Genomic DNA, 14,736 nt, shown 5'->3' on the forward strand with positions numbered 1-14,736 from the left:
ATCTGTGACACTGGTTAAAATAAAAAAGGCAACCGCATGATGTTAGTGAAAAGAATAACCAACGAGCACTTTGGCAGCAGTTTCGTGCACTGTTATTTGGCCCTTGGGAAAAACACAGGAAAGGGTCACGCAGCGGAACACCTTGCAGTATTTGTACACTACAGGGTTTATTAATAGTGCTGCCACGTGGCTCTGTTGGTACGCGCTCTGCTGAAGATTGCCGGTGCTGTTCAAGGATCTCATGTACCTTGGACTGCCAAGGTCAACTCTAATACTGGATCGATTTTTTTTTTCTCTCAAGCCTGCAGCAGTAAGGTGGTAAATGGACTAGAAACCTGTAAATGGTTAAGATCACATCCTCCTATATATGGAGTATCGATTTGGAGGATACAAGAGTGTCCTCGAAAGATGACGTCTGTCCTTCCTTTTGGATTGACTTTGGTAATCAACTGGAATGGACTTTACAACGAGAGGAGCTGGTACCAGGGCCACTAGTTAAGTCTTTCAAAACACTACTACTACGTTGTTGATGATTCGTTTTATGTGTAGAGACTCTTCTCATGCTACTGCAGAGGTTTGGTGTTATTTTGAGCAGTATTAGTGATTAAAAAAGAGGTTTTAATGCCTTCACAGTTCTGCCCCCAGCTAATCAGTGTTAGCCACGTCCGGCTGTTAGCGACTCTACCGGATTTCTTCTGTCTCGATGGCTTATTTCATGTGTGTAAGTGCCAAAAAAGACCATGGGATGGGACACTTTAAGGCCCAAACTGAAAAAATGTAGAGGCGAGATTTGAAATGTTAAAACAAACATTTAACATTTACATTCAGTCGTACAGTTATATTTGAATTATGATTTCCCTCTCCTCCTTTTGAAGTGACATCTTGAACTAGAACCTTCTCTGCCCTGCTGTCATGACACACACACACATTAGGAGGCACAGATTCCCTGCTGAAAAAAACATTTGTGCAACAAGCATCAAACTGGTAAGATCCAAACAGAGACTTTAATGTTTTAAACTATGACGGTAAAAGCCTTTAAAAATACAGTTACACTAAGATCAGAAATAAGTGGGGTAATAACTTCTTGACTGAGAGACGTCGCAGCCCTGTCGCACGCTGTTTTGCGGCCTGCTAATCACAGCTAAGCTCCATGAACGCCTCCTCCGCTTTGACCAAATTAGGATTTTCTGGCTGCTGTAACTGGCAAAGAACAGTCCTCGCTACATTTAGCTCATATCTATGGTTACAATTAGAGAAAATTATTGTAACAACCAATCATTAAATCTTTATTAGAAAATAAAAAAACATTTAAAAAGCAATACTTTGACATTTTGGGAAATGCGATTTATCTTATCTTTGCATAAAGATCGGAAACAGTCGTAACCCTTATGCATTTTCCTCTTTATCTTGAAACAGCCATTATAATCTTAATTCGATGTATTGTCATCCGCCGGAAGGCTTGGTTACTTGTTATGTAATTTTCCTAGATAAACATTTTCGTAATCTAAGTTTAAAAATGCTCCACAAGTTTGTATCCTGGAGGCTAAACAAAGCAGCAGAGTTAAGGCGGAGAGAGAGAGGCGGAAACAGTGAGGCACGCGAGGGTGACAAACAGATAAAGTGAGCTCGGGAACATGACCGCAATTAATCAAAACGGAGGCGGCGAGATTTAACCAGAAGGAGTGTAGGACAGAGACACGGGATTGAAAGACAAAAAAGAGATAAATGAGAGTATAAAATGAGATAGACGGGAGGGGAGAGCGGAGCGGTGGGTGAGAGTATGAAATGAAGAGGGGAGGCAGCAGTGGAATCCTGTGGATGAGGTTACACACATGCCCGGAGTGATTAGGAGGCTTTGGCTGCTCCACTTGTGTGAACTGTGACTTTGACCCCTCGCTCTCCCTCCGACATCCTCCCTGCTATTTATTCTACTACGCACCACAATAATAGGAGTATGAGCTCAACCTGTGATTGGGCGGCGAGATGTGTGAAAACCAGAATATCCATGAGACTCCAGTTGCACGGTGGGGGAGACTTTTTCGTTTCTTTTTTTTTAAACTGCTAGTGTGGAAAATGGAAGGTGTTAAAGTGGACAGCAGGAGGGCAGATCTTTTTTTTTTTTTTTTCTTTAAAGATTATTTGTTTGGCCATTTTCAAGCCTTTTATTAGATAGGCTGACAGGAAATGGGGTGAGAGGGGGCAGATAAGGTTTAACAGCTTTAAGAGTGTTTCTGATTTAGTAAGATTAGACCTAGCACCCAAATGTGATATTCAAATAACAGAAATGGGAGAAATCACAAAGATAACATGCTGAGTGAGAGTTTTCTTTGTACGATTCAGGGTTCGTACAGCTTTTCTGAGGTTAAAGTTCAAGCACTTTCAAGGTCCATTTTCAAGCTTTTCCAGCACTTTACAGATGTTACATATTTCTACCAATACATAGATATTGAATATTATTATCTCACTTTTTTCCCATTAAAATCACGTTAAAATAGATGGTATTATGTTATAATCAACTAAAATAATTTTGGAATACCAGAAGGATAATAAATTAAGTTATATTTATATTTAAAAGCTTTTTTTTGTGAAAGAAATGAACGTACAATTTCACGCACTTCCAAGCACTTACGAACTCTGATGATGCTTTGTATCAGAGAACATTTCTACTTATTCTATTTTTTCGTCTTATAAAATTGAGATGCTTGTTTACTCATCCAGCAGATAGGGAGCAAACATAATCATCATTTTGCCACCAAGTCCAGTATTTACTCACTCAATGCCTGAGGGAACTATCCGGCTCTTTAGCGCCTAAATGCTCCATTGTGATCACCAGCTAGTCGCTAACATTATCCGTCAGGCTGTTGGTGCTGAGCAAGTAGTGTACAGTGAGTTTATTGAAGTCTTTTCACTCAAAACAGCTGCAAAAAATATGAAGCTGAAGAGAGTGGTGAGCGTGAATCTAAACAGTGAAGTTGCAGCCCAGAAAAACAAAACCAACGAGCCAAAGACACCGAATCGCTCATTTGGAGACGGGGTGATAATTGCCCCATTGGTAATTTTAAAAGAAAATACAGATTATAGCAGCTTTAAACGTAAGAGTTGGGATAATTTCAAAGGAACATAAACTCGAATACATATTTTTTCATTATCAATTTGTTTTACCCATTTGATTCATTAGCTAGTTTATAAATTGTCAGAAAACTGTGAAAGATGCCAAACACAATTTCCCACAGCGCACACTGATGTTTTCAAATGGTTTGATTTGTCCGATCAACAGTCCAAAGGCAGCTTGAGATGATTATTAAGGATTCATTTCCTTTCCACTTCCAGCATTGACATTAAATAAACAATGCTGATGTTATCTTTCAAAAACATTTTGAATCAAAAGAAACTAAGAACATACTGTCGTTTTCACAATGGGAGGGAAAGGAACAGACGCACAGGGGAGCTGAAGGAGGACATGCTCATTATACAGACAAACTCTTCACTAATAACACAGTAAATATTTAAATATTACACCCTTTTAACTCTTCGGAAAATATAAATATTTCCAAATGGGGATCATGACGGTCTATCATTTAACCAGTGTCCTTGGGATCTTTGACAAACTGAAATCTTGCCAATCAACCCTGCTGTAATAAAGTAAAAAACAAAAACAAATGCCAATTTGGAACGCGGCCCATCCTCCAGCTCATCCACCAGTAGCGCTACACCCTCAACTATACATAGACTACAATTGAATTTGCTGCTGTAATCTCAGTTGGTACAGTAGTTATCCTCTTACTGATGTTTAAGGTGACCCTACGCTTTACATTCAACCATAGTACACTTAAGTCAGGGGTTAGGGAGTTTGACTAAAATTATAAATTGCTTCAGAGGATTACCCAATTACATTAAAAAAAACAAAAAAAAACAGCTGTCAGTCATGGTATAGTCACATCAAAGCACACCCATCCACGGAGGAATCCTCTGACTCATTCGGCCAAAAATGGACGGGTTCCAGGAAGGCAGCACACCTAACAGTGATGATAATCCCTGGAGGCACAGGAGGGGAGCCACGCACAGTTTGCTAGTGCTGACTTAAGTGTTTGCCCGTACTCCTTAGCAACTGTTAGGCTGTTAATTAACCAAATAAGCGTCACATAGAGATTCCCCCCTTCTTTCTTTAAATAATAAACCTTACAACCTAACTTTCCCTCCTAGTCTCTGTAGCGCACAGTTGGTTTCCAGTCCTCGACTGCTCAGCAGCTTTAAACACTCCTGGGACTGACCTGGCAAAACTGGCCGCAGTCCAAAAGGGCCTCTGGTGGGGGAGATGCCTCGGACGATGCAGTCGAATAGAAAGCTGATCTGCTCGCTCTCAGCAGATGCAAGCAAAAAAACTCCGGCCCCTGTAGAAAGCAGACTTTATTAATGTCACGGTATTCTTTTTTTTGCAGCACTGAAATATCCACCACCAGGCCAAACATACTGTAATTAATACAATTTTACTACACAGGAGGTAATTATTAAGAAAAATAAAACAAGATTTATTATAGGTATCAAACATCTGCTTAACATCTGCTAGGGCTGAAATTAACAATTATTCTTATTATTGATTAATCGTTTGGTCTATAAATGCCTAAAACCCAAGTCATTACATTGTTTGCTTTGTGTGAGTTTAAGATTTGCTGTTCACAATCAAGTCAAAGAAAAGTAGCAAATCCTCACACTTGAGTGCCTTGAACAAGAGTTCACAGCTGCGTTGCTGTACTTAAAAGACACAGCTGCACAGCTAATTTCAGCACGCTAACACAACAACGGTCACAAACCAAACGCTGATGATTCGGGTTGATTAAAAAGTCAACAATTCATCCTGAGGGGAACACAAATGTCTGAACCAAATTTAATGATGAATAATTTTTATTTCACTCAAAGCCACAAATATTAACGTCATGGTGGCACTAGAGGAAAAGGTCATACAATCCCCAAATCTATAGTTTAGTAGTTAAAATAGTAATTAATTAACTGGGCACCATAAATATCTGTACAAAGGTTTGATCCAGTCTGGACCAAAATGGTGGGCCGACCATTCAGCATTGCTATCCCTGGAGCCATGCTGCTACCATGGCTGAAAATGTCAAATTATGAATTAAAAAATGCCAACTCTCTGTTAATCAACATATAAATGGAATAGCCCGATTCTTTTTCCCACACAAATACCATGAGATCTTTTTATGGTACCCATCTTCCTTCTAAAATCATTTTTTCTTTAAAAGAAAAAGCCACTTGGGGCCAGTCGTACAACCACTTTGCCTAATATACACTGGAGATTAGACACTAGACAGAAGAGACATTAGAGAACAAGCGATTAATACTTGATTTACACAGTGTCTCGTCATTTAAGACAATTTAGACTGAAAGCCTAATCTGCAGTGACCAAACCTCTCATCAGCAGAAATAATAAAAAAGCTAGACTTGCTTTGCTGAGGAGCATGTTGTGTTATTTTTTGCCTTGAAAACATGTTAGTACAGCAGTGGTATAACCACAGCTGATATTCTATCAAATGATGAGCAACAAAAAATAACAGTAATTTTGATCTCCAGTGTACTCTAAAACCTAGAGCGAGATTGTTGAATTGAATTAATTTCATATTAAGTCGTACTGTGAATTGAATTAATTCCAAGTCATAAAAAAATCTCATTTCCTCTTAACCGCACCTAATGAGGCTTTCGCATTAATTCAGAATATCCTCAAAGGTGATATACAGTACAGAATGCAAAGGTTAGAAGGTCATGCTCCCCAGAGGTCTCTTGACCTCCCTCTGACAATACAACTGGCCGTCAATTACAAGGTGTCACCGTTAAAGGGTCGTTGTGCCGCCCTGTCCCTGAGACCACCCATGTCAAGGAGATCTCGATTACATTCCCGACACACCCCTTGCTGTGAGCAGGGTCAAGGGTCAGCTGTAAAGTCTGCACAAATGTCTGCAGCAGTGGATATTGAAGATGTATTGCCCACTGATGTGGATGATATATATCTAATCTTTATTTCATCTTATACTGCGGTCTCCTCTGGCACAGAAAATACTGTGGTTCGACTCTGAGGTTGAATTTAATCCCTTCAGAAATCTTCTACTCATGCCGTGCTTTGGGTAGCAGGTGACTGAACATCAGGTGCACCGACAAAAGCTAGACTACAAAAAAAAAACACCAAGCAAAACAAAGGACAGGTGGCAGGACTCATTTAGTTTACAACAAAGATTCTGTGTTGATTCTGTGAAAATACCTCAAGTAGACCCTTCTGGTCTCAAAACAAAGCACCATTGCAAAGTAACAGAAATTCTTAAATAGTGTTTGGTAAGTGTGACCTGTAAATTAGCTTTAGTCTTCACAAGAGCAAAGGCCTTTTCACAGCAGCAAAGTCATCCAGGCAGTCTAACGTTAAAGAAATAGAGGGGTTTCTGAGCAAACGCAATGTCTTTCTTTTCTTAATCTTTTCTATCCTCGAGTGAGACAAAGTTAGAAATCTGGGAAACAAGTACCAGCTGTCCCATGTCTGTTTTTTTGTCATTGATATGATACTTGAGTGCTGTAACGCTTAAATTATCAGTTGAGATTAATAAAGTATCAATTCAGTTGATTTTCCAAATCATTGCGGATTCATTTTCCATCCATCATTGTCCACTTGACTAATCTTTTTTTTTTTTCATTTCAATTTGCCCTTATGTCAAGTGTGATAAGTGTTTTATATAAACTGAACACAGTAAATGCTCAAAAGATCTCTCTAAGTCAGACTTTGGCTACTTTGCTTGTATTTCTTACTGACAAACTAGAATCACTGAGAATAAACTGTTAAGCAGGACGTAGACAGAAGGCAGACGGTCCGATAAATGCAGCTCCAAACCAGAAGTGAGAGGTTAGACACCACTTCTCCCTCTGCTGTGGATAAACTGTGCTGAAAGATTACACGTCCCAGGAACGCCCTTCAACACCCAAACATTTAGAGCACCTTCACTGTTGTTCACACAAACATTTCCCTTTTTTTTTTTTTGTTTCTCTTCTTCTGTACATGAAAGTGTTTATGAAGTCTGACCGTCTTCATATTATGCAAGATCCACTGCTGAAGATTTAATGGAGCTAAATAAATCACACGTCGCATACTGAAGTGTCATGTTTCCAGCGGGGTCATCGCGTGTCCGTAACGCTCTGATGTCTCCGGCGTGCCCTTCGTGTCTGTCTCTGTCCCCTCCAGGTGTTGACATACATACACTCAGCTCCGCTTTAATGGTTTCGTGTCTGTTCCAAGATATGAACTGTGGTTTACAGTATCACAGGGACGCGCACGACTTCGACTGCTATAGCTGAGTTTGGGGGTTCTCAAAAAAACAACTGCTCTGGAGTGACGCAGCGTGTAGAATTTTGGTCGGAGCAGGAACGATCATTCACAGACTGAAAAATTTCCTTCAGCAGGTTTCTTGTTGTCGCTAAGCAGCTGATTTTCTAAACACACAATCCTCCCGAGTCAGAGCAGACAAAACACCAATGAGCACAAGTGAAAAATATTTCAGATTTCATATGCCTGCCATAGCTCATCTATTTCACATTAAACATCAACATTACACCCATATGTCCCTGTTTAACCCCCACCCACACACACACACAGACACACACTGCTGCTACAGGCTTTGCATATGATTTGGAAAGCAAGGATTTGTTCCCATTTGGCCACATGAGCATTCATGAGGCCAGACACTAACTGTTGGGCAATAAGGCCGGGCTTAGTTGGTGGAGGTTGGGTTTGAAGTCAGATCAGTCAAGTGCTTCCACACCAAACCTGTTGTCACAAAGTTTAGATCACCTCTTGTTTAAAAGAGCGATTCCTTACCAGGGTAACTGGAAAGATTTTGCTAATTTGAAAACAAAAATAAACAAATTATGAGTTGAACAAAATAGGTGAGACAGTATATTTATTGTCACAGTAACCAACACTACCAGCTATGGCCATTTTCTCATGTGAACTCCAAACAACGTCCGACGGATCAAGTCCGTACTTACACTGGAAATACTCAGTTTGGTTTAGGGGAGGGACGGTGCCTGGGTAGAGCCTGCAGGAGGCAGGACGCGGATTACACCGCGGTTGCATAGCCGGTTCATATTTATTATATTTAACAGAGTCTCTTGCCGTTCCCAGGCGATTTCTATCCCGTTAGAAATCTTCGTTGCTGTCTTTATCTAAATCACCCTCCTATTTCTATTTAATTACCCTTCTTCACAAATCAGTTGTTCGTTCTCTTTCACTTCCGAGCAAGAGCCATGATAGAAATGCCATCAACATGCCCACTGGCTCACTATGAATTCTATATGGACCACGCCTCAGTTTCTCAATGACTCAAGTCATACTGCGTGCTGGGATTAAGAGTATATGAAAACTACTTGCATGCTACTAGCATATGTAAGCAGTGATGGATAAATAGTTAAAATGTCCAACTTCATCTTCTTCTATGAATTCCAACATGACCAAACCAAGTGAAAAAAGAGACTAAGCCTAAACATCAGCACTGGGGGTTCTTGAACCCATCTCATAAGACTGTGGAGGTGAAAAACACAAATATGACTCTAAGCTGTAGCATTAACATTTCCCTTAACTGGAACGAAGTGAAACCATGAAAAGCAGCCTCTCTTTCACATAAATGTTGAATGAAAGCTACAAATGAATCACCTTGTATCACTGCCAGTGATTATTTAGTCTCTTTGAGAAAGACAGGGCGCAGATAATTATATAATGAGCTATTAGACTCTAATAATGTGACCCAATTACACTCAAGAGACATTATTATTGAGATGACATATTTTGCTCTTGTTTTTTTAACCTTGCTTAAACTTATTTTTTGATGTCCTGTTTTCTAATCCTACCATTCTATCAATCACTGTTATTTATGGCATTGAAGTTCAATCAGTTCCCTCATGCTTCCCAGACCAGCCCGTTGTTTCAGCCCAATAACCCATTATGTTGATGTATTGGAGAACCATCTGCCAAACACAAAAACCAGTTGATGGAGCCAAATAATAGCTTAAATAGCCAACTAAACACATCCAAATGCAGGATAAAAGCAATGACGGAAAGAGCGGTAAACTCACAGTAACCACATCTCGTTCCCCCCTCAAACACAAATCCGTTGGGTACAGGCCCATATCTGCGCAGGTCTGGAAGATTCCAGTGGCCGATAATAACAGGAGGGACGTCCCTGGCGAGAGCCAGCAGGTTGTTGCACAGATGAAGAGTTGCAGGTCCACTCTCCAACTTGGTCCCTGGTAAGACTCCAACACTGAATCTGTGAACTAAACAAACAGAGGAAATAGTAGAACAATGAAAACTCAAGTCTTTACGTGTGATCTAAGAATCTCAATTCATGTTCACTACCATTTTTGTCTAAGTCGAGAGACCTGCATCTTTCTGGTTGTGGCTCTCAAATACTGTTAAAAAGAACTCAAAGCTTAAATCATGATAAAGCAATGTAGCGTACAACTTATAAGAAAGAGAATGATAGATATTTGTCTTCACGGCCTGCACGTGTGTGCATGTTGTGTGTTATGTGAAACATGATATGTTTCACATAACAACATGTAGTCACACATAATAAACACATCATGAACCTTACATGTACTAACATGTATACAATTGTATACACATTCATTACATACAGTGATCAGTAAGCTAGTTTTTTTAAGCAGTAATGGCAGATAGGACAAAACTGGCACATGAAAAAAAAAAGATAGATTAGCGAGGTTCAGCGGTGCTGGTAGGCACTTGTTACCTTGGGACAAACGCAAGCTAGCTACTTCCCCTTTTTTCCAGTCATTATGCTAAGCTTGGCTAACCACCTGTTAGTGGTAACCTTATATTTATTGCACAGACATGGGAATGGTTAAAATCTGTTTATCTAAGTGTTTCTCAAAATGTCAACATGTCATTGGAGATAAAAACATGCATGAGGAGTCTGAGCGAGTTCACTGTATGACTGCACTATACGGAGCAGCTGCACACCTTCACAATCAAGATTTAAGCAGCTTGACACTGACATGAAGGCGAAGACAGTCCGAGTTAAGATTGCTGCAGACGACAGATAGCAAACGCCGTGTCCTAACAAAATGATTGCTTCAGCATGGATTTGATCTCATTCAACAATAAAAAGGAAAAACAGCTGCACGCTAAAAATGAGATCAGCGAGCTGAGCTCTGAACACAGCAGGTTCAGATCTAAAGCCCTTTGTAATCAATCACAGCCTGTCATCAATGCTGTGTAATTGTGTCTGTATACTGTAGCTCATAGGAAACCAATGAAAAGGAAAAATGAATGTAAAATTAGAACAAGTTTAAGCTGCATTTGTGTTTCTGCCTGTTGGTTTGTAGAACTTTACTCAGCACATGTGTAAAGTCTTCCTAGCAGCACAAAGCCAGAGAATATTACTGCGCTGAACGGACTTAGGCGAGGTGAGATTGATGAAGGCAATGATGAGGAAATCTCAGCAAACCGCGCAACGTCAAGGTTTGAGAGATTCATGCGGTGTCACATGCAGAAAACAAAAGCTCACAGCCTGGCAGGTGACATTTCTGCTGGCTTGGACACACTCCACAAACACACACACACACACACACACAGTTTTTATCTAGCTCTCTTAGAAAACACAGACACAGGTGCATCCATACAAGCAAGCGGACACGTATTATTCACATGCACACACGCCAGATTGGAAGGAACAACTGCAATGCAATTTGTCTTTAGCACCATGTCCTCTGCCACAGTCAGGTCCTTTAACACTGTCATTAGTGACTGCTTTAACATTCATCTGGACTCCAGCCACCAGCTGAACAGTCCAATGCTATTATTAGTTCTTATTTGTTTATCACTTATATAACTTATACAATAGATGCACTGAGATTCGTTTTGGGTAGGGAAGATGAGGCAGAAGCATGAGACAGGATGATGTCATTGTCATAGTTTAGTTTTTTGTAAGGGGATGGTCTGTGACTTTTCATGTCTGATGCCTCAGTATCGTAAATTTAGGTTGATGGCACAACTCTAGAAAAGTAGGAAGAAGTAGAAAAGCCCCACAGTTCCTGTTGATGTGACTGTGTCCACCCTGTATATTCCTTAAAACTGTTGTACATTTCATATCAGAGAAATATAAAAGGCAATCGCTATTAAGCAATTTAGAAAATCATCCGTATCCCCTACCAAACATCCCAAATATGCCAGTAACCAATTGCATCTTGCCAAGTCAGAAGAAGCATAAACATCAATTCGGCTCAATGATCGCTTGCAGATGTATCTTTCTGTAAATATGGAAGACTGGAGTTACTTTATGAATCTGTGGCTTTTCCAAAATCCAATGTCCTGCCTTCATTTCACTCGCTGCAGGTGATTCTGCTGATCACCTATAAGACTTTCATAAACTCAGGCCCCAGACCTCCTCCTCCTCAGACAAGACCAGACCTTACTGATTGTTCCTTGTTTCAAACTGCATTTGAAAGCCTTATTGTATTTTTGGTATCACTGCTGTTGAGTTTGTCTGTCATGCTCTTGCTTTTGTTTTTCCATTTGAACTAGAAAGTTACAATCATTCACACATGCGCTGCAAACTTGAAATTATATAGACATTACCGGGCGGAGCTGTATGTCAGTGAAAATGTCCAAATCAGTTGAATTGGATATCAAACAGACTTAAGACTGCCAACTCCCTAGTACAAAGTCCATGAAATGTCTGATTGAGCTCATGTGTGAATAAAGCAGGTTATAATGCAGTGAGTGGGTGTGTTGATGACATTTCTATCATGCAGCTCGCGCAAAAACCCAAGAAAAAAAGAAGAAGAGTGATTTATGCAAAGACGAAAATGTCAAACTGGAGGGACAACGATTTTCGTGAACGTCCGTTGTTGAGGACCAACACTGAAACCTTCAGGCACATTTAAGGAACAGCAACAGACTCCGAATATGTGTCATGTCCTATATCCTGCACGCTCTACCAGGCACCACCCCTCGCCTAAACCAAAGTATTTCCAGTAAGCGAGAATGCAGAGTTCATATGAGAAAACGATTACTTGTGAATAAAATCGCCTCTTTGCATGGGTTTGGTGAATTGCATGGTACTTTTCCTTGACTTCAGTGAATTTCAAACACTGAAACCTGTCAACATGACGGATGAACTACTCTTTCTTGTTGGGAATTGCTTTGATTACAGTACAGCGAGGTCAAATGTGCCATTGGTAAAATAAAGAGTGATTCACATTTCTTTAAAAGTCTTGAGCAGCGGGACAGAACATTGTAACCAAAGCACAGAGGGATCTCCTCACCTTCTCCGAGGCTGTACCGTAGGCGGGCGTCCCACGCCTGTAGGGCCTCCTTGCTGTCGAAGCCCAGTAAAGCAGCCTGGTTCAGGCAGAGGATGGCCAGAGTTAAAGCCACACCTTCATACCACTGTCCCGTTTCCACACCACAGATCTCTTCCAAGGTGACACTGGCCCTCTCCTTGCTGCCCTGCGCTTTGTCGGACTTGTCTTTAAAAACCAGCAGCACAAGGCAGTCTGTAGGAGTCAGGACACAACAACAGTAGAACAATGATATCATATGAAAGGCTTTACTTAAACTGCAGTTGTGTATTATTTTAAACGTAGCAGTTCCCTTAAAAACCTGGAAATAATCCTCAATTAATGACATTGTTTAATACTAACGAGGTGTATTCTGACACACAGTAGCTGTTGTAGTGTCCTGTAGTCTTTTGGCACCTTCAAACCATCAGTGTCAGCTGACAAAACAACACTGCATGTGTGCGCATCTCACTCCTTCCCACACACACACACACACTTTTTAACCCACATAACTGAGGCATGAGCACAGACAGCTGTGATAACACTGACATCAAAGATCTGAAGAGGAGCAGCACTCAACCTCAGTCCAACCTGCAGAGCATGTTAAGCTGTCCAGCGCCAAATCCAAAGAAGATGATTTCTGTGTAATGCAATACAGCCTAAATGTGAGTAAATAATAAGCACAAATTTGTCTAGAGCACCTTCGTGGTGCATCTAAAATCAGTCACATTACCTTTGAGGATGGGTGCAAATAAGCACCAATAAGATTTTGAGCATTTGGAGTCATGTTAGGAAGTATTTTCAAAACTGTGGTTGTATATCAGCCTTGGTAAACCTACGAAAAAGCCCCGCATGAGAAATCGTAGCTTGTGAATGTGCAGAAAACTGGGCAAAGCAAAATCAAATGTGAGCACAAATCATAAACAGTGGGGTTACACAATTCATTGGAAGTACAGACTCGAAGCCCCAGGCTCAAAGCAACTGTGCAACTGTGACATTCAAATGAGCAAATGCTACAGATGAATGCATACTTAAAATGACATGAACTCATTTTAACCTCGCCTTTACAGCCGAATTCAGGGCAAACATTTGCACTTTAAATGTACTTGTTCAAAAATGTATTTGCACCCGCCGTTTTGAATCTGCACTCGGGTCTTCACAAAAACAGTTGTTTTTTGTGTGTAACCTGGCTGTTTGCTGTTTGCTGCGTCGTCTACAAACACTTGTCAACTACACGACTTTCATTTACCATTAACTCTTTTACTACTTTATTTCACAAGCTAAATACCCCCCCCCCCGTATCTGAGCCCTTCAGACAAGGCCCAAATTCGGTATATACGAACACAAATGCGACTGGCCAGCAAGCGCACGATAGTTTCCTGCGCCAAAGCTTCACAAACTAGTCCTAGTAACGTTAAGAAGAAACAAATGCGAAGTGTGTTGTTTTTACCTGCTACAGGCGACGGCTTGCGAAGAACGAGCCACCTAGTTTTCCACTGTGGAAGGAAACAAAAAGTAGAGAGAAACTTTTAAAGTGCGTTGAATTACTTCTGCAATTTCCGTCAGCAAGTTTAGTCACCCCTAAACACCTTTTTTCCATCTCGGAGTCTGGCATATCCCTCCACGACAACAGAATCCGTCATCTTCAGTCATGGTTCCTGACAGCTGCACAGTCGCTGCCTGAATGAGGGGTCACTTTCAAAATAGCTGCTCCCTCTCTCTGCTTCAGAGGCGCAAACTCGCCCCCAGCAAAGCACATGGAAAATGGCATGACCAGTGTGTGTGTGTGTGTGTGTGTGTGTGTGTGTGTGTGTGTGTGTGTGTGTGTGTGTGTGTGTGTGTGTGCGTGTGTGTGTGTGTGTGTGTGTGTGTGTGTCTCGCTGCCACCTGGGCTGGTTGACACCACCTGCTCCTGGAGGAAAACAATCATTCTCATACCACAAATACCACATTTCGTAAGTAGTTGTGAAAGTTACAAACTGTGGTTTAAGAAACAGATATGTGTTATTTCAGAAAAAAGTGTATATGTCATTGTAAGAAGTGAAGTGGTCCTTTAAATGCTGTCTGTATTTTAAAATGCATGGATATTGCATCAGTTTAGGTCCATTTTTTAATATTATCTTTATATCTTGGATTTGAAGTAGCTGAAATACTAAGATGTTGAAATGGCAGATCAAATGGAAGTGAATAAAGTGCTGAAAGAAGCTGAAGTTGAAGCTCAATCACTGAAATAATACGTTATGGCAATTCTAAAGATGTCTGTTGATTCTTTTTAATGTTAAAATGATCTAATATATTCAAAAATGTTTAATGTTTACAGTTAAGCCATTAGTGTCTTAACTGAAGAATTGCACCGGTCTTGAATTGGTTGAGAGCTTTGGACAAAAG

General features: G+C 40.6%; 1 protein-coding gene across 2 annotated transcripts in view; it reads right to left on the reverse strand.

Moving 5' to 3' along the window:
• LOC310963799 (protein Dok-7-like) overlaps positions 1 to 14,071 on the reverse strand; it is a 36,557-nt gene extending 22,486 nt beyond the window's left edge. For both annotated transcript variants that reach the window (XM_083936725.1, XM_083936724.1), the window contains exons 1-5: positions 13,938 to 14,071; positions 13,799 to 13,844; positions 12,334 to 12,564; positions 9,121 to 9,321; positions 4,272 to 4,391 (exon numbers count right to left, since the gene is read on the reverse strand). In XM_083936725.1, the coding sequence (XP_083792851.1) occupies positions 4,272 to 4,391; positions 9,121 to 9,321; positions 12,334 to 12,564; positions 13,799 to 13,844; positions 13,938 to 13,991 (652 nt within the window). In that variant the 5' untranslated portion in view covers positions 13,992 to 14,071. The remainder of the gene's footprint in view (positions 1 to 4,271; positions 4,392 to 9,120; positions 9,322 to 12,333; positions 12,565 to 13,798; positions 13,845 to 13,937) is intronic.
• Between the last annotated feature and the right edge of the window lie 665 nt (positions 14,072 to 14,736).

Source organism: Echiichthys vipera (genome assembly GCF_963691815.1).
Source record: "Echiichthys vipera genome assembly, chromosome: 22".
NCBI lineage: Eukaryota > Metazoa > Chordata > Actinopteri > Perciformes > Trachinidae > Echiichthys > Echiichthys vipera.